Consider the following 20890-nt stretch of genomic DNA (forward strand, 5'->3'; position numbering starts at 1 on the left):
AGAGACCTAGTGAACAAGAAGATAGTTCTGAAGATATTATGCAGAATACAGCATAGAGAAACAAAAGAGATGGGAACAATGAAAGGCTGAGAGACATGGTTAATAGAGTGTCTATCTCATGTGTCTATTTGGAATTCCCAAGGATATAATAAAGGATAAAAGGTAAAAGTCAATGAAATACCACCTGAGAATTTTCCAGAATTGTTACAAGTCTCAAATTCAGGAATACTAACAAATCTCAGGAAGGAGAAACAAAAAAGGTGCCTAGGCAACTTGTATGACATTCCAGAACCCCAAAGAGAGAAATCCTCAAAATAAGCCAGAAAAAAAAAAAAAAAAGACTCCACAAAACACCAAGGATGATAGATATACCATCAGTGTATTAGTCAGGGTTCTCTAGAAGAACAGAACCAATAGGGTATGTATTTATTATAAGTAATTGGCTCATGCTAGTATGGAGATTGAGAAATTCCACGATCTGTAGTCAGCAGGCTGGAGACCCAGGAGAGACAGTGGGATAGTTCCCTTTCAAGTCTGAGGGCCTGAGAAGCAGAGAGCGAGAGCGTACTTTCCAGTCCCAGTAGGAGTCTGAAGGCAGGAGAGAGGCTGATGCCCCAGCTCCGAGACAGTCAGGCAGAGAGAGCAAATTCTTCCTTTCTCAGTCTTTTATTATACTCAGGCCTTCAGTGGTTTGGACAATGACCATCCACATTGGTGAAGGCAATCTTCTTTACTCAGTCTCTCGATCCAAATGTTAATTCCAGAAACACCCTCACAGACACACCCAGAATATTGTTTCAACAAATACTAGGCACCCTGCAGCTCAGCCAAGTTGACACATAAAATGCTCATATTTAGCAAACCTTTTAACAGCAAAAATGGAATAAAGTAGGATAGTACTGTGAAGTGCTTGTAGAAGGTAACCTTCAACCCAGGCACTTCCACAATCTCCTTTTAATGGCAACCTAGAATAGTGTCCCAAGATTAAGGATAAATTAGATCTTTTCAGACATACAGAAACCACTAAAAGGAATTTCTAAAAGCAGTGCTTTAGGGAAAAGGGAGAATTATCTCAGAATTGCAATGTGCAAAAAAAGACCATTGTGGAAATACAGTAGTATTATGGATATAAAGAAAAATGTGGTCCTTAGATACATGCTAAAATATTTGATGTGAAACGTTATGGTATCAGAAGCTTCCTTTCAAATGGTTGACAAAAATAGTGTGTATGTTTAGAGAGAGAGAGTGAATATAGCTGTTAATTCTTAAAATCAAATGGAGGTTACATACTCTTCTTTCGACTTATTGGTATGACAATATTTAAATACAAAATTCTGAGAGAAGACACTATAGCATGAAGTAATTTATTTAATAATCTTAGAATTTTGTCACAAATTATTATAAGGCCCACCTGTTTTTTCCATGATCAACAATCTTCCTATCAATATCAATATCAGTATCAATATCAATATCTACTTTTCTGTCATTTCCTCTCTGTGAATCATCCAAGATCACCAGCAATGGATCAATGACCACATCACCAGCTTTGCCCTTTTCATGAATCAAGGGTCCATATGTATATGTGCCTATTTCTGGAATCTCTGTTTTATTCTATCAATCCTTTAGCATGCTACACTAGCTTAATACCTAATACTTCGTAACGAATCTTTATATCAAATGACCTAAGTCCTTAAGCTTTATGAGTCTTCATTGTAAGTCTTTCTACCTTTTTCCTTCCTTCTTAAATAAAATGCTATTCTTGGGCCTGTTGCATTTGCATATAAATTTTGTAGTCAGTTTATCACTCTTATGGTGGATTTGCTTACAGAATTTCCATTTTTAATAGCCTTTTAATAATACTCCTTCACATCAGTCTCTATTTGCAGACAATGCATCTTATGTACACTTTTATTATGTGACTTAGAAATGTTCATGATTCCCCAGTGTTCAGAGGAAGGAATACAATCTCCTTTAAAAAAAAAAAATTTATTTATTTATTTGAGAGACACTATGTGAATGGGAGGTGGAAGGGATTAGGGTCAGAAGGAGAGAGGGAGAGTAAGAGAGAAGCAGGCACCCTGCTGAGTGTGAAGCCCAACACATGGCTTGAACTCACCACCCTGAGATCACGACTTGAGCTGAAATCAGGAGTAGGATGCTTAACCAACTGAGGCTTCCACAATCTCCTTTTAATGGCATTCATTTTCTTTGCAATATGGGTTCCAGTGATGACTATGCTTCAACTTATTTTTCCAACTCCATATGGCTTAACATTCTGTGAGAGCTAGATGTTTCCTTTTCTTTTACTTGGAGGTTGCCTTTTACTTTCACTTCATGAGTTAGCTTAAATTATTTCCCTTGCTTGGTAAGCCTTTTAATGTCTTTTCTATCTGTATGAATCTCCCCCTCCCAAATATTAGGGCCCCATGTGTGTTTCATAGCTTCTATGAAGTCTCAGTCACCCCAAAATTCAGTAGCTCTTTACCTTTTATATTTCTGTAGCATTTTTCATTTGTACCACTTACTAGAAGATATCAGATGTTGACTTCTGTTTTTACATTCCCTTTAATGTGCATGTATTTCATCTGTACAATTAGGTCACACACTCTTTCACAGCAAGGACCATCATTATGCATTCTGTGTGTGTCCCCACTTTGGTAATTACAGTGTTTGGTCTTATTTCTTTAGAATTTTGCACTCGATAAGGGTGCTCAATAACAGTTGGCTGAATGAAAGCCGAGTCTCTTCAACAAATATTTGGTGAGGTGTAATAGGAGTAATGAATGAGGTGTCAGATGAAATGGGTTCTGGTCTTGCTTCTACTACTCCCTAGTTCCGTTGCTTTAGCCAAATCATTGTATTTTTATGATCCTCAGTTTTCTAACCTTTAAAATGAAGATAGTAATGACTGCCCGACAGTACAGAATCACATGCACTGAATCTCACTAAAGTGATTTAAAATGATGTATGCTCAACACATGTTTATGCTTTTTTTCATATAATGAAAATCATCATAGGAAATTTAGAAAACACAAAGTTTAAGGAAGAGAATAGAAATCATGTAAAATAAGAGCACTTAGAAAGCACTGTTAAAATTTTGGATATTTCCCTTATGTTTTTCTGTGCATCTATTTTGAAAATTATTATATATAACTGGTTTTGAACTTTTTTATTATGCCTACTGAATATATTTTAGACATATTTTCATGAAGATTCATTTTTTTTCTAATGAACTTATGTAACATTAAAGAAATATAGTAACAGAATTTATTATTTTTACAAAGGCTTTTGTAAAAAGTTAGATACATCCATATAAATAAGTTTACTTCTTAACTTAATCGTAGACAAATATCAATATACATAATTTGATGAACAAAAATATTTCAATGGTATGACTTTTCTTTCTGAAGTTATTTGCTATTTGGTTGGGATTTTTTTTTTTTTTTTTTTGCCCAAGTGACCCAGAAAATCCTCAAAACAACTTTAAAAGTTTTGCTACTGTGATTTTGATTGAATTTTTTGCTTGATGAAACACCAAAATGATTTCTTCTTCTGCAAAGGAAAATAAAATACTAAAGAGGACTTAGAAAACAAATCAGAGCTTGAAAAAGCTCAATCATTTCCCCATTTTTCTCAGTTGGAAGAAAAAAAAAAGATGAAAATTAAATCTATTCAAAAAGAGACCAAAAGACATCCCAAAGATTTTTTTTTTACTGATGAAATAGAAGAAAAAGATATTACTGGAACTTTTAAAGCTGTACATTTAAACATTTAAAAAAGCATCTTACCTATAAATCAACTTTATCCAATTTAATTAAGGAAAAGTTTGTGAATGATTTCTGTCCTCAGTTGTTTTTCACTTTTACCATTGTGTTTGAGCTTTTGGCTATGTCTATTTTACATAGTTGGTTTAAGCCCTGAAATGTTAGCTTTCTAGAAAATTTTCTTTTTTCAAACTTTCACTAAAAATTTAGAATTATGTTGGCCTTAAAACAATTATATTTTAAAAGATATGATCAAACAATTTATAAAAGATATAATAAAATGATATTAAATAAACCTAACATCAAAATATGGACATGTAAGATATTTATGTGCATCTGTGTAATGTAGCACACAAAATTCTGGATGGATATGCACCAGAATTATAATAGTGCTCTCACTGGATAATGGGTAAAAGGCAATTTGCTTTTTCTGCTTCTAGAAGAATTGTCATTTTTTTTCCTACAATGAGAGTGTATTATTTTCATAGTCAGAAAAAAAGAATTAATTTTGAAAAAGATGTGAAAGAATAATTGTTTCATTCAGTAAGTAAACTCTATTAGAGGACCTACTAAGTGAGTGCCAGGCATGACTTAGTGCTACAGATGTATCAATGAAAAACCTATAAAAACCTATGCCTACAAAACCTTATAAAATCCCATGCCTACAAAAACCTATGCCTTTGTGGAGCTTACATTGTAGTAGGGGGGATAGTAAACAGCAGTGAAATTGTAGTAAGTTGTAATGTGTGTTAAAGCTACTAAGTGCTACGGGAAAATAGAGCAAGTTAAGGGAAGTCAGGAGCTACAGGGAGAAGACGTTGTTTTAAATGGAATGGCAGCCTTACTGAGAAAGAATTGTCTCAACATATTTTGTGACCCTCACTATATTGGGTCTTTATTACTCAGATTAAGAATTGTTTTTCAGTTGACATGACAAAACTGAGAATTTCAATCCTATTTTAACTAGTAACGAAACACACAAACATGGTTTGTTGCTGAAAAGTATACAAATGCTTTACCCTTAGGGAGAAACCATGATGGAATGATGTGAGGGAGATGCAGGCTTCTGTGACAGGTGGCTTGTCTGGAACAGATGTTGCAGAAAGGTAGCCAACTTTGAGGTATTTGTGTGGAGGGGATTCGGGGGGCAGAATGTAAATTTTTTATGCTCTTTTTCCCCCCTAAACACCAAGTTTCAGGAAATACCTCGGTGTTCATCTTTTCTTGTCTTTATGACTTAAAATGTCAGAGACTGTCTCTAGAGCCAAATGAAAGGCCTACTTTTAACAGGATAATCAATGTTTATAATGATAATCTATTATAGTGCCTATAAGTTAATATGATTGATTTCTAAACAAATTTCATTTGTGCGGTTGTTAACCAAGCACATTTATATCCATTGTTTGTTGGGTTCTAAGGTAGTAAAACAGGTAGTATTGTTCTACTTCTGATAAATGTGGAGACTTAATTAGCAGAGAAGTTAAGTGTCTTGTTGAAAGTCACAAGTTTATTTGAAGGCAATGCAAGATTCCGCTAAATGCTCACTTTTAGGTGACCAAACTTTCCATTGCTCCATTTGGTGGACTGCTTAATAAAAATGAGGACTAATATAAGGGCAGTCATTCTAAGGGTGTGTTAAAGTAGTTCAGTAATGCTATCATTGCTCAAAGCTCCACTTTGAAATCTTCACTTGAAATAGAATTCTTCTGAATATATGCAAATCTAAATTACTAAAGGAAGCTTTGAAAAAAAAAAAACCTCAAGTAATTTCAGTGCAAAGAAATGGGTGATCAGTTGGGATAGTTTTTAATCAAAAACAGCTCACTATAAAATATGATGTTACATTTTAAACATAGCATAATTCTACCATTATATTATACAGGAGTATAAAGCGGGTTGCCCTGATGGAATCACAAAAATATTTTGAGAGGTAGTATACATATGTAGCTTCCTAAAGTAATGGCTTTGATGAATATGGTACACATTTACATATACAAATTTTCATACATTAGTAAAAATAGTTCTTTTGTATCACTGCATTTTTCCTTTTGAAGACAGATAAACATACATAAGGTGTTTTTAAAAGATTATTTATTTATTTATTCATGAGAGGCAGAGACACAGGCAGAGGGAGAAGCAGGCTCCCTGCAGGAAGCCTGATGTGGGACTCGATCCCGGGACTCCAGGATCATGACCTGAGCCAAAGGCTGATGAGGCTCAACTGCTGAGCCACCCAGGCATCCCAACATGCATAAGTTATAAAAATTTTCTGAAATAAAAGCGTGCAGTTTAAAGTGTCCAAGCTTAAGCTATTGCTTTAGATTACCTTTACACCAGAGGCATAATTATGGGACTAATTTTTGTCATAGAGGAATCACTCTCAGTAATAATCTTAGGCAAAGAAAATAAGCCCAGAGAATTAAGGCTCTATCTTTCCCCTTGTTGAAAATGAAAATAGTAAAAGAGAATTAGTTGAAAAAGTTAAAACTATAGGATCTGGTCTGTTTAAAGTGTTAGAGGATTGCATATTTACACCAGGGAAAGTTGATAGAATTGTGACTTTAGGTCTGGCAGTCTGTTCACAGTTTAATGTTTATGAATCTTCTTCCAGAGAGCCAATGTCAAAAGACTGTCCTATTCAGATGTCTTAGGTGAGGGTGATTCAAAAGAGTTTTCGCATTAACTTCTGCTCTGCATATGACCATTGATGTTCTCCACACCTACAAGGCATTGTGTTTGCCACTAGCCTACATCTTGCCCCTAAAGCTATTTTATTGGTAAAATAATAAAATTCATTTTAATATTGATTAACTGAACGTTCAGTCCTTATTGAGAATATTAATAATTCAAAGCACATTCACTAGCTATGCTTGCCTGCCTATAATTTATAGGTATTGGCTATTAGTTCAATATTTATTTATTGAATTTACTAGGCAACTATGTGCCAGTCCATGTGCTAGGTAGAGGGATACAAAGACATTTCTATCATGATTATGTTGGTCAGATTAACTTCCCTTTTTCTCCTTCCTACTGATATCTTTAAAAGTCACTTGACATTTTAAAACCACTGTCTTATTAAAAAAGGAACTGAGATTTTAGGACCTGCTTTGAACCCCCCTGCACAGATAGGCTGTGTTCACTCTGAGATGGGAATCCATTTTCCAAGCAAACCATATGATCCTCAAAATTATTTCATTTTCTCAGTAGTGCAAATTCAGTTCTTGGGCTTTTGTGAGCTTGGGAAGTCTTTGTGCCTTTTTTGAAATCTAAGAACACTTTGCATCCAAAAATGGTCAGGAAAAGGCAAAGATGAGACGTGCATGATCTGAAAGTAGTCACTTGGCTGGAATTTGCTCACTCTTTCTCTGGGACCCCACTCTACACCCTGCCTTGTAGAGAAACTAACCACTCCCTCCTTTGTGCAGGTGGGGGAGCTGCTGGGCATGTGGGGGGAGCTGCCTGGCACCCAGCTTTTCCAGGTCTCCAGTTGGGGCAGGGGGAAGTCCTTACTGTGGCAAATAGCACAGTGCTTTGCACATAGTCGGTGTTAAATACTTTTTGAATTGAATCCAAATACTTCCTTAAGTAGGCTCCAGTACCTGAATAAAATAAGAAAACAACAATTTGAGTCCATTGACTGGAAAGGAAAATGTGAAAAATACATGAGAATGGAATACAGGCAGGGTTTGAGGTAAACTGGGGGGGGCGGGGGGGATGAGAATGGTTCCTTCTAATTCAAGCTAAGTGCCCTTAGTTCTGATCACTCAGAAAGATAGAAATAAAAAGGTGAGAAGTAAAAGGCCAAAACTATGTCAGGTATAAGATAGAAGGGATGCTCTGCTACAACTTATAACCATTTAGAATCATGTTCATCTAAGGGAGAACTGAAAGTATCACTGTGTGTCCTGGATACCACCCATCACGCATAATGCATGCACATGCGTATGTGCTTCGCAAGCTAATATACTAATTAGGGAAATCTGTTTTGGAGGGGAGTGGGGCGGGGGGGGTCATGAAAATGGCAGAAGAGTACTGTCTGAACTCAGAAAAGACTTTTTAAAAAAAGATTTTATTTATTTATTCATGAGAGATACAGAGAGAGAGAGAGAGAGAGAGAGAGGCAGAGGGAGAAGCAGGCTCCATGCAGGGAACCTGGCGTGGGACCTGATCCCCGGTCTCCAGGATCACACCCTGGGCCGAAGGCAGGTGCCAAACTGCTGAGCCACGCAGGCGTCCCTAGAAAAGACTTTGACTCAAACTGGCTGTGTTATGTTAATGCATCACTGAGGTGTCTGGGTCTGTATCATTTACCTTTAATGGTCTTTTTTGGAAGCTGCAAGGGGTAGGGGTAGGTAGGCCTGTGGGAAACTAACTCCCTACAATCCTTGTGTTTTGGGTAGGTTTTCTAGCAGGAAACTAAAGGGTAGGATGACCAGTTAAATGTGATGACCCCTAAACCCCTCCAATCAAGGGGGTTGCATGGTTAGTGCAGTTAATCTTCTTAGCTTTATCCACATTAGTCCATATTATTATTCTAAGTGACCGTATCTTAGTATAACAATGTTACTGTGCCAGCAAGGCATTCAGATGTGCTCATTACTTTACCATGGAGATTATAGGAAAATCGATTTGACTTTATATTTAGTATTTTATAGGTCAAAGTTGTCAAAAATTCTGCTTGGTAAAAAAAGCCTTCATGTGCCTACCAATATATGTTGAAGGGTCTGTTTAAATCATTGTCAGGCAGGAATCTAAGCGTGAAAAATGGTATGTGTGTCAACAGACAAGATGTAGAATTTCCTTTGGTTTATACTTGAGGCACAGAAACTCCATATGTGGAGGAATTACAAAAAAAAAAAAAGGGAGGGTCTCTAAGTTGAAAAAAAAAAGTTTTTATACAGGTATACATTTCATGTAAGCTCTGGGTGGCCTAAAATAGTCTCAGTACCTAGGTGAATAGATGTGTTAGGATTCCCATTTTTAGAGGTGGATATTTTTACTTTATTTCCAAAGAACAGGATCTGAGGTCAAGAAAAGTACTAAAAAGATCAGAAAGTGTTTCATCTCACCAGACTATGGGTTCCTCTTTGTAGCTCGTGGGCCTAGCACAGGGCCTGGCACTTAAGAGGAGCTTGATAAATGTTGACTGGATGAATAAATAAGTAATCATCCGTTTTGATGGTCCACATTATCAAGCAACTGTGATAGTTCTCTCACCTCATTTGGAAGAGGTTTTTATGCTCCAGAACAGAAAATGTTGCAAAAGATGAGCTGTAGGCAGAGAACTAAAGAAATCTAGTGTGAGGTTGTTAAGGTGATGAAAGCTGCAGAAAGATGGATGAGGAATTTGCTTATCAGCTGAGGCCAGTGTATGTCTCACTCTACCTCATCCTTTCTTTTGACCAGAAAAAGCACTGAGTTTCCAAAATATATGCTCTTCCTTGTTACTTTAAGTGTTTTTTTTTTCAGATAGCCTGACTCCTACCCCCAGAGAACTGGTTTAGTGGGCAAGAAGTTTATTTCACGTCTTACATGGAGAATGAGTTTCACTATGGGCAATGAAGTGAGTCATACGGATCCAGAGATTAGAGAAAAGGTAACCACCTCCTTGCAGTTTTGGAAACTCTAAGGAAAGGAAACTCGAGAAAAGCATGAGTGTGAGCTAAGAGGGTGGACCATCTCAGTTGGGGGAGAAAGAAGTTGCAAAAACTTCTCTTTCTGATTATGCTTATAACATACTAATACTCTTTTCTTAGCAGGCTCTTTTGAGCCCACTGGGAGCTGACTAGTGATTTTATATATATAAATATATATAAGTACATATGTATACACATGTATATAAATACATAGATATAATGTGTATATAAGTGTATATACAGTACATATTATTGATATTTATTTATAATATACATATTATTTATAATATGTATAATACATATTTTATAAAGAATAAAAGTATTCTTTATATATCTATATATATTACTTTTTTTCCTCCAGTGCTTCATTTAGCTTGAACATCTTTGTCCTCTTCATTTGTACTGGTGTTACATTTTCAATATTGCAGAGCTGCAGGTGCTGGCGTGTGTGTATATATGACTGGGTAATGGTCTTTTGTTAAGGCGTCCTGAAAATCATGCATTTTCAAAAGAGATGAAAGGGATGAAAATTGCATCACCTTGCCGGGGGCATGCAAGGACTTCTGCGAAATCTCCAAATGTCCAAATGGTTTCAGCTCCTGTAAGCGTCCACAGTCGACAAAGCAGAACTCATCCAGATTCCTCTACTAATTCTGTAGAAGAAAAAGAGGAAGAGTGGCTAGTGAGTCAGCTGCCATCATTAGCAAACATAAACATAATTAGCTTTTAAGCCCAGAAAACTAAAAGAACTTGGAAGTTAATCTCTCTTCTATGTTTATTAGTAGTATTTCCTCATCTTTCTATGGGTTATATATTTTTAAAATGTCACAAAGCATTTGAATAGAGAAGTGCTGTCTATATATAGTGTTGACCAAAAAAGGAGTCACTGAAAATTAAAGCAAACTGGCTTTTTTTTTCTTTTTTTTTTTAGAATTGGGTTCCAAGGAAGACAAAGAAGGGGGCAGAGTTATAAAGGTGGAAGGTTAGGAGTATAGTTTTTATTTAGGTCCTCTGTGCAAAAGAGGGATTGAAGTTAGGTTAACTGGGATTGGTTGTGTATGTAAATGAAGGATTGAAGCTTGTTAAACCGAATTGGCTCCTTTAGAAGTGAAGACCACAGATGATCCAGTTGCCATGGTGAGGAGGAAGTTACGTCCAGGCTGAGGGCCTGTGGCTAGATTAAAAGTTCAAACAGTTCATAGTTTCTCTGCTGAGGATGTGCATAAATTCCTCCTCCCTTATGGCCTCCTAACCTGTTTTAAAGGAGGTTCTCTTAGCTAGACTTGCTTGCTCCATTTTGAAGTCTTTTACCCAGTGTATAATCATCCTTCTAATCAGACCTATGCAGTCAATGTTGCATAGGACAATAAGGACAGACGGGTAAGATGACTTTTTTGGTACAGAGAGAAGCTTACTTACACTTAAAGATACACTATTTTTGGTTAAATTGTCAAAATGTGACTTTTAGGAACTTTCTGTGCTAGAAAATCTGTGTATTCATATTTTTGCCAGGCGAATGTGTTTCATTTCTTTTAAATTACAATGATCATGCATGCTTGTCATTACAAGTTAGCATATGAAAGCAAGTACCCCAAAACGGCTAATATTCTTTCTCCTGGTCCTTACATTTTTCAACTAGGATTTTTTATCTTTTTTACAAAGTTGAAATAATACTGTATGCATTATTTTCCTCCCCCACACTGTAAGTATTACTTTCGAAATTTGCTTCATTTTACAATTTGTCATGAACATCTCTGTAGGTAGATCTAACTGGATTTAGCACATTCCTTATAATAGCGGTATAATGTTCCATAATATTATATATATAGTTTATTCAGCCAGTCTTCCCTTATGGGCTTTCATATTATTTCCAATGCTACAGTAGGTCTCCTTGCCAGAGAATTAAAAGAACCCATTTGCGAATCACCCTGTGGATTCAAATGTTCCTGCCAACCAGTGATCTCTAAATCACCAACACCTTCTGTCAGGAAGACAAGATGACTTTTCACTGTAGAAACCTGCCTCTCCTCACAGCCCTGGATGACCCATCTCTTGTGGGGGACCCTGGCACCCTGGTCACTCAGTGCCGGTGTTGGTACAGGCTCTGAAAGGAAGATGGTCCTGGGAAGAGAGAGGGCTTGGAAATGACCAAGCTCCCAAGTAAAGCAGCCTGTTATTGCTCGTCCTCCTGCACATCTAGTTGTGTTTCTGATCTTAAAATGGTAGTTAATGAATATAACTTTGAAATACTCATGTAAAGGCAGAAGCAGAACTTCCAAAATAGCAGCCAACAGCAAAGAGACCTTGAAATAAACTTGGGGACCAGAATTTCTTCTTCCTTGTTGATGGCCTACTCTATAGGCCACCTTTTGGAAGTTCCCTTTCAATATACAAATTCTAATTCAATACTTCTTTAACATAGACTGTCTTACTAAAAAAGTTTACTCTGTTTAACCTAAGACATATAGCACTGAAGTATTTTAAATTGTGTATCTTAGCATTTTTATATGTATCATTATCTTCAACTTTAAGATTGTGGACCATCAGGCCGGTGATAACCAAGGTATTCATAGAACTGGTCCTCCAATCTTAGCATAGTAAACTTATTTGTGTGACACAGGGAAATGCTCCAGAGAAATAAACACTTGATCATGGCTCTGGCATCTCATGTGCTGTTAATTGGCTGAGGACAGAGTGGAAACCTGAAAATGGGGTCTTTTCCTATCTTGGTGTCAGGTGCTTCTCACAAGCTGTAGAGAAGAGATCTCTAATTGACGTTCATGTATCACGGGGAGGTGGGGGACTCACTAGATAACCAAACATTCCAGCCAGAAAGGGACACCCATGAAAAGATAGGGAATCTCTCCCTCTCTCCCTCAAACACACACACACACACACACACACACACACACACACATATGTGATTTTCCCAAGGTAAAAAGTAACGAAGGGCTGAATCAAAAGTAGCTGTTGTATGTCTGTCTATACATATCGCAGGGATTTGGAAAAATAATTTTGCGGTAAAACCTGCCATCTTGCCTTAAGAGTGAACTGAAACTGGATTTGCATGCCTGTGCCACATTAGCAGCCGGGTGACTTTAGATAAATTATTTAACCTCCCCGAGCCCCGGTTTCCACGTCCATGTAGTGAGAGTTATTCCTTACTACCTTGTAAGATTACTGGGAGGTGTAAAATGAGATAATAGATACGAAAATGTTCCTGTTGTATTGAATAAATCTGATTTTCCCTCTTAGGAAACTCAAGAGGTCTTTCAGTAGGAAGATGCTTGGGAGGGTTACAGGGATACACAGAAGGGCGGTGGAGCAAATAAAACCTTGTGAGATGTGAACAATGATGCCAGTAACCAAACATATGGTTTCAGGGTTATGAAGAGTTTCTACATCCTTTATCTCATTAGTTCTTCACAAGAATACTGGGAGTCAGGCTAATATCTTTATACCCATTGTACAGAGGAGGAACGAGACGCAGAGAAATTAAGTGAATTAGCCAGTATCACTTACAAGCCTGTAATGGAGTGAAGCTCCCTTTGACTAACAGCCCAGCGCTCTTTACTCTGTGCTGTCAATGCCAGACGGTTGGCAAATACTAAACAGCTGGAAGTCTAATGGATTCCAGGACTGTGCCCGAAAAGCTCGCATTGTTCTCAAATTTTCCACAATTCCTGCAAAGATGAGCCTGTTTTGGCCCCAGCCGGGCCTACTCCTGGACTCCCGAAGCCCACACTACGCTCAGTGTGTGTTTCTTGGGTCCTCTGAACCAAAGGACTTGTGTTTCGAATGTGAAACGCACTGTGTTTTGTGACTATTTCACTTTATTTTTTAGCATTTCCTGATTTGAAGTTCACCTATTGGAAAGGGCTCCCATCCAACTACAGGGAAAAGCTTGCTTTGCTTTGTGTAGGTCAAGACTCCCCTATCTCTGCCCGCAAGCACCACAGGTGATGTCTCTCCATTCCTTGGCTGAGACTCAGCACATTCTGTGGTATGATGTTGCCTGTCCTCATGTGTATACCTTCTTTCTCCCCTTTGAGAGTACACGTGCCACCCAAATGGAGACTATATTATTCCTTTGTACTTTGAGTGCCCAGCTGAGAGCCTTGGACTTAATAGGTTCTCAATAAATGCTTGCCGCTGCCGCTGCTGCTGCTTTGGAGATACTATTCAGCGTTGGCTTCTTAGGGAAGATTCTTTAGAAAACCTCATGTGAAAGAGGGTTCGTTTTAGAATAAACAGTATCTGCTACTTCTCGGCCTCCCTGTATGGTACATGATTTCCTGAGAATTCTTTCACAGAGACAATTACTAGAAAGACGAAGGAGGCTTGGGGAGGCACTAGTAATGACGATGTCCACTTCAGGGCAAGAAAAGGTAAAACAGCTTCTACTCTCCTAAACACGAACAGGAGGCTGTTGAAAATGAGGTCTGACGGAAATGCGCAGCTGTCGCTGGGGGAAAATGCCTTTGGGATAAAGTTGAATTTCTTATTTCTAAAGGGTAGGAGCCCAGTGTGTTTCTTTGGGCCTTACAAGTTACAGTGATTTGGTTTCAGCCTGAACGGGCACCACAGACGATTCCGGCAGGCAGGGCCTCTGCAGGAGTGGCCTCCGTTTTCATTTCCTTCCAAGCCCTAGTTTGGCGGATCCATCCACAGAGAAATAGAACAAAAGACAAGAGATTACTGCACCCTAAAGCATCCAAGTGGCTTATTCGGCTCAGGGGTTATTTATAGCAAGCTGGCTCACACTGAGCCCTTCCTGCTGTATTCAGGGAGTGTGGGAATGTGCTAATGGAAGCTTCGAGACCCTAACAGTAGACATAGGTGCAGAGTGTGATCGGTGATTGGATTCTCAAGCCTGTTGTGGCTTTGGTCTGGCCATGCCTTTCAGCACCACTGTGAGCATTTACCTCAAAATAGGCTCAGCCTCTTCCTCATGTGCACGTTCTATTTGCAGATGTTGCTATGAGGACAGATAGATCCGAGATGACTGATGTGGAGTCTGTGGTCAACAATTTTGCGTCCTCAGCCAGGACAGGCCGCCGGAACGCCGTGCCAGACATCCAGGGCTCAGCTGGGACAGGCGGATCCTCAGAGTTGCCCCTCAGCCTGGAGGCCCTCTCCGTGAAGGAAGGTAACATGCAAACTGTCCTCAAACCAGCAGGCCTCTCTCCTTGAGCAGTCCTTTCCTCTGGAACAGTCTCTCTTCCAACTAGTTATAAGTGCTCTTTTTTTTTTTTTCTTTTATGTTGACTAAGATCTCTCAGCTTTTGTTTAGGGCTAAGGACAGTTTTTAGGCTTTCTGAGAGTGAGTATCTCTCTTGATGTGTGTGTGCAAGCTGGACATTCAGGTAGCGACTGGGCATGTGCAGTCATGCGTAGTGCTAGTGATTGGGAGGAAGATGTGAACAAATATAATCCCTTCCCTCAATAAACTTAGAAATTTATCGAGAAACATTCAGAAATGAAATCGTTTTCCTCCTGTCATCCATCAGTCAACCACTTGGGAAGCTTGTGCTTCGCTATAGTATTCTACAAGCCCTTCTATTTCTCATATCTAAGAAGAAGGTTATTATCAATTAAAGATGAAGACTTTAAGGTATTTGTATAAAAGGTGACCGTTCTTCAGTGGAAAAAGTTGAATTAAGGAAAAAGGGGAGCTGTCAAATCAATGAAAGAAAATCTTGGGTCTTTCTCCCCGTTGCTTACATACAGTTCATATAGTTTCCAGAGTACAGTCTTCGGGAAATAAATATAATGAAGTCTTTTTATTTAAAAACAGTCATGGGAGTTAAAGAAACCTTCAGTTCCAAGTCATCATCAAAATACCTGTGCCTTATGCCCCATTTTAGACGTCAAGGTGGACTTTAGGATGGGTGTAGAAATTTATTCCTGCTGCCGATGAGGCCAGAGTGAGCCAGCAGCTTCTGCACATCTACTCTACTCACGTAGCTCCCAGAAGAAGACTCTTAGTCCTTTGCTTTAGAACATTTTTTGTAGCCTGGCAGTTACAAGTGTTTCTGGTATGATCCCTGTGATTTAAGTATGTCTTTGTTTAGCCAGAGACACCTCACCTTTTCCCAGAGGTCGTTGCATTTCTTATGCGAGACCCTACAGGTAATAGCAAAAAAGTACGTACATACACACAAACTAGTATGAGATGGAAAAAGGGAAAGAAAGAAAATTTTTTAAAAAATGTGTGTCATGGTTTTGGCCTTTTCAGTTTGAAAGTGGAATGTGGCTAGCAGAACACGGTGCTACTTCTGAGGGGCCATCCTCAACCAGTGACGTGGAGAAGCTAAGTTACTTATCCGTATGAACAGGCCTAATTAAAGTTTATATACCCCAAACACGCACCCAAAACCGTGATGCTTGTTGACATTACCTAGTTAAACAAAAGAGAAAAAACACACGGTAGGAGATTTAGTAGCCTTCGCCACTTTGTTTTGGTCACTAGAGAAGCCATTGTCTGAAAGAATGTTGTTACTAGTTTTATGTTGTTACAGCATAAAAATGTAACTAAGTAAATTTGAAGATTTAATTGACTTTATTATGGGATTCATGAATCAGGTGGCTTCCCATCCGGCAAATAGAGGGGAGCTCTGAGGAGTTGTGCAAGATGGAAAGTTCTTATCAGTAGGAGGCTGGGGCAGGAGAGTTACCAGCAAAAGAAAATAAAGGATTGTTCCAAGCGAGGTCCCATTCCCTTAGGGGGAAGGGCAAAGGGGTTATTAGGTGGATTATTTGGCGGTTATTAAGTGAGTTCCCTCAGCTCTGTCCTCTGGTTTCTGTTTTTGTTGTTGTTGATAAATATTTTAAGTGGGAAGAACTTTAGGATCTCAGATGTCTCGCATCCTGCATGAAATTCACCTGTCTGGAATTGGCCTAGCTCATCATCTGCCTCAATCTATGTCTTATACATTAATAATCACCATAGGGAGGATAATGATGCCCGATAGCATATCAGCAAGAAGCAACAGAGGGTGGCAGGTGTAAATGTCACAGAGGGCCTTTTCTTAAGTCCCTCCATCACTATGTATTGGATCCATCATTCAATGTAGTGCCCACCAAGTGCTAAGCACTATTCTAAAACCCATCGGCATAGTAAAGTCTTGTTGTCATGGATCTTGTATCTCCAGTGCGAGGGGTAGGTTATAAACAAGTGATGGGTTCTAGCAGAGAATTAAGTAGGATGTTAAGGTAGAGTTACTGCGTGGCTTTAGCCTGAGAAGTTAGGGCAGCCCTAACTGAAACCGGAAGGACAATGGGGTGTTTTGAATCACAACTGAAGGAAGCAGCAGACACAGGAAGGTCAGAGGTAAGCGTGGTCTTTGCAGAAGGAGCAGCTAGTAAAAAGCTCTGACATGGACATGCCTCCAAATCCTTTGTCTCTTTCCCTGACCCTCACCACATCACTCCTCTATTTCAAGATCACAAATGACATTGTCCCTGATGACATCAGTGGTCCATTCTTGGTCTCCAACCTGTGATCTCTTGGTTGGCAGTTTTGTCATGTTGGATCGTGCCCTTCTTCCCTGGGCTTCCTGGACACTTCACTCTCCTGGTTTTCTTCCTGCTTCACTGGCTCTTCTTCCCTATGCTGTTGTGTTTTTGTTGTTGTTGTTGTTTGTTTTGTTTTGTTTTGTTTGCTGTTGTGTTTTTTTTTTCATATCCCTTATCTCTTAATGAATTAGATGGTACCAGAACTCAGTCTTTTGACATCTTCTCTATCAATGTTCCCTCCTCTTGAGATATCATTCAATTTCACTGGGATAATATCATCTTCCTGATTACTCACAGATTTGGTATCTCTAGCCGGAAGCTCCTCTGGGTTCACACTCTTAAATCCATCTGCCTACTTGACCTCTCGACTTGGCTATCTAGCAGGAATCTCAAACTTAGGGGTAATAAAGAGACTCCAGACATTCTCCCTGACGCCTGCTCTTCCTGCCTGTTCCCCATGTTGGGGAATGGTAGTTTCACACTTCTAGTTGCTAGAGCCAAAACCTTGGAATCATCCTTGTCTAAGGATGAGAGACATATCATTAATTTTATTATTCAAATTTACATCTAATTTATCAGCAAAAATTGTCAGCTCTACTTTCACATTTGTCCAAATAACTGCCATTTCTCACTTAAAAGATCTGGTCACTTGGTACCTCTCTGACTCCTCCCTCTGCTCTTTTTCCTCCATACTGGTTCCCACTCGCTGCACATTGATGCCTTTGACCTTGCAGTTCCCTCAGTTTGGGTTGCTCTCTCCATGCTACCGGCATAGCTCACCCCTCACCTTCTCAGATCTTCACTCGCATGCCCCTCCTCCCCAGCCAATCCTATCTAAAATCGCAACCTCCAGGCCCCAAGACCTCTTGACAACTCCTATTCTTAAATTTCCTCCATAGCACTTAGGACTCCTCACTTGCCACACATTTTACTTGTTTTGTTTGTTTCCCATATCCCTCATCAGAAGTCTTCTGAGGGCTGGATTTTTTTTTTCACTGCTTGGTACATAATACATGCTTAATAAATATTTTCTGAATGAAAGTTGAAGACCTGAATAGAGTCCATGAGATTTAACTTCAGAGATACCAGTGATGATTTTGGTAAGCACTTTTGGGGAAGCAGCAGAGACTTAATATTGTCATTTAAAAGGGAGACACAGAAGATGATCCATTTTGAAGGGATAAAAGACAAGACAGTGTGTGGAAGAACTGTGGTTGAAAGAAGGCCTTTGTTAGTGTGAAGTTGATGGTGACTTGAGGAAGTGAGGAGTCAAGAGAAAGGGAGAGTCCAGTGAAAGAGGGGAAGGATGATTGTCAGAGTCAGCTTCCTGATGAAGCAGAAATAGATAGGATCCCCGATCATGAAAGAGTAGACCTGGGAGTCTGAGCAGCACCTGGACCGGCTCCAAAGGTGCGCAGCAAGTGTGGTTGCACAGGGCCCTGGGCTCAGAAGAGATTCGCACTTGGTGTCATGCTCTACTGTTGCTGTCTTGAAGTTTTCCATGTTCTTTGAACAAGGGGTGCTGCATTTACACTTTGCTCTGGGCTCTGATAAATTGTGTAGCCAGTCCCGAGGAGCACTTTTTCCATTGCCATGGGAGGGAGGGTGGAAGGAATACGTACAGACCATGGGGTTTTAGAGGTCTGGTGGCAGATAGTTGAGGGAGTTTTATCCGATGGCTTGAATTGTTTTGCTTTTTCTTTCCTGTGAAATAGAAAGTGAGATCATCTTCTAAGAGCAAAAGAGGTAGAAAGTGTGAGAAGTAGGAGACGGCATGATGCACTATAGAGAGGTCATTAAGGGGGATGGGCTGTGGAACCACTTGGCAAGGTCCAAATTGTGTCTCCATCACTTCCTAGCTCTGTGACTTGGAGCAAGTCAATTAACCTATTTGTGCCTTGGTGGACTAATCTATAAGTGGAAATTGTAATAATACCTCCTCAAGATACTGCCTGGCATGTAACTATTCTGGAGAATAGGAGAGTAAGGTAACTAGGGGCATGTGGATTCCCAGAACTACCCATATTTCTTTTCTTTGTGTAAGGTCTAGATTGAGGGCAAAGCGTGTCTGGTTCAAGGAGAAAATGATCAGGGCACATTACAAAAATCCTAACTGTTTCATCCCAGTTATAGTATGAAATATATTTCATTATATTCTATAAGTGGATGAAATTATGTATTTATTTTTTTAGATGTAAAAAAGAAAAATGAAGAAACAGCACAAAGTTGCTTGGAAAAGCCAAAGAAAGAAGAAAAATGAAGGCTTGGAAACTATCAAAAGTACTGAATTTCTGTACACTGAAAGACTTAGTGGCTCTGCTTCCCTGAGATGTTTGATCTGGTGGTAACTATGGTAACATTGCAATTCTAAGCAACATGTGTATATTAGATAATTTTGTTGTGAAGCTACTCACTTGGAATGCATCCATGATGTACAATGTAGGTTATTAAAAGGCATATTATTTCCAGATTGCACCCAAAAAAAGGTTAAGAATGTATGTCACTTAAATACATATCATTATCTATAAACCCAACAAAATCCACTGCTCTCTTTTTTGAATTTACTTAGCCAGATGTATTTTTAATTCCATTTTTATGGTAATGGGTAAATTATTACTTGGTAAATATAAAGCAAACACCATTCATTTAAAACTTTATGGAATTTATAGGACATAGTGTTTTTTTGATGAGAAGGAATAATAGTCCGAAAGACATAGAGAATATTTGTTTTTAACCAAAAATGTACCATTTTCCCACCACCCTAAAGTGATTTGGAAAAATTGCAAAAGTTTGACAACCTAAATATCTCTAGTATGTTTCTGCTTGATGCATTTTGCTTCTAGTCTATGCATACTGTGATTTTTTTCATGTGGACTCTTAGAACACAAAATTTGTGACAAATTGTTTATATGGAACATGCCTATTAAATGAATTTAGCTGTCTTCCTTAACTTTGGTGTATGTGTGTGCATATGTTTTTCTTTAATATGAATTACACAAAACACTTTACCGGTTCTTTTATACTGTCTTTTCTTATTCTTAGGGCTTTTTGTGTATTGTGATTTGTTTCTAAAACTATTTCCTCAGGAATGCAGACCTTAATTTTTATATATTTCCTAAAGTAGTTAACATAACACATAAATATTTAGTGAAAGTTATAGATAGAAATAGCAAAATACTTGCTTTTAATATATATTTAAGTATATATTTTAAAAGGAACAAAAACAAAACCAAAGTTTTAGTAAATTTTTATTTATTAGACATCTAGAAAAATAATAAAATTCTGAATTTCTAAAAAATGGACAAATGAATTTATTTTCATTTTCAGATATATACGCATGCAGTTATATTTTATTTGATTGTTGACTTAGGCCATGTCTGTATACGGTAATCAAATAAACTCTTCACTGTTCAAGAAACTTTGTGCTGAAACAAGTCTTCTTAATTTTATCTCCTAAAGTATACTAACTGAAAAATGGCAACACATTTTAAAGGGGGAAGTTAATAAACTTTGCAGTATAGATCACCTCCTACTTACTATTTCATTGACAAAGTCTAACTTAATATCTTGCATACACCAAGGAGGGTAGATTTCAAAGCATCTGATTGTTTTCTCAATACAAAATTTTTTAATAAAAGAATCTAAATTAATATCTTAGATGTAGCACTGAATTAATATTAATTAAATTAATATTCAATAAAATATATTACAGAGAGTGACGATTTGGCCTCATAGAGACATTTGGCAACGTCTAGAGACTTTAACTGATAACTAAAGTGGGGCCCGAGGAGAGAAAGCGCTACTGGCATCTAGTGGGCAGAGACTAGGGATGCTGCTAACCTGGCCAGCATCCTGTAGTCCTGTGGGCAGGCCCTCACAGCAAAGGATTATCTGGCGATGCCTGTCGGTAGTGCTGAGCTTGAGAAACCCTGGAGTAGAGTTAAGCTGTTAAACACATGGATTTTTTTTTTT

The 20890-nt window shown here is 38.4% G+C and overlaps 1 protein-coding gene across 9 annotated transcripts in view; it reads left to right on the forward strand.

Annotated features, from left to right (window-relative positions):
* PKIB (cAMP-dependent protein kinase inhibitor beta) overlaps positions 1-19868 on the forward strand; it is a 201764-nt gene extending 181896 nt beyond the window's left edge. For 8 of the 9 annotated variants that reach the window (XM_055311720.1, XM_055311721.1, XM_055311718.1 and 5 more), the window contains 2 exons: positions 14373-14549; positions 19111-19868. In XM_055311720.1, the coding sequence (XP_055167695.1) occupies positions 14373-14549; positions 19111-19178 (245 nt within the window). In that variant the 3' untranslated portion in view covers positions 19179-19868. Of the gene's footprint in view, positions 1-9233; positions 9361-14372; positions 14550-19110 lie in introns of all 9 variants that reach the window. The other variant, XM_055311724.1, reaches the window with a different exon arrangement.
* The last annotated feature ends 1022 nt before the right edge of the window (positions 19869-20890 follow it).

Source organism: Nyctereutes procyonoides, unplaced genomic scaffold, assembly GCF_905146905.1.
Source record: "Nyctereutes procyonoides isolate TBG_1078 unplaced genomic scaffold, NYPRO_anot_genome, whole genome shotgun sequence".
Lineage (NCBI taxonomy): Eukaryota > Metazoa > Chordata > Mammalia > Carnivora > Canidae > Nyctereutes > Nyctereutes procyonoides.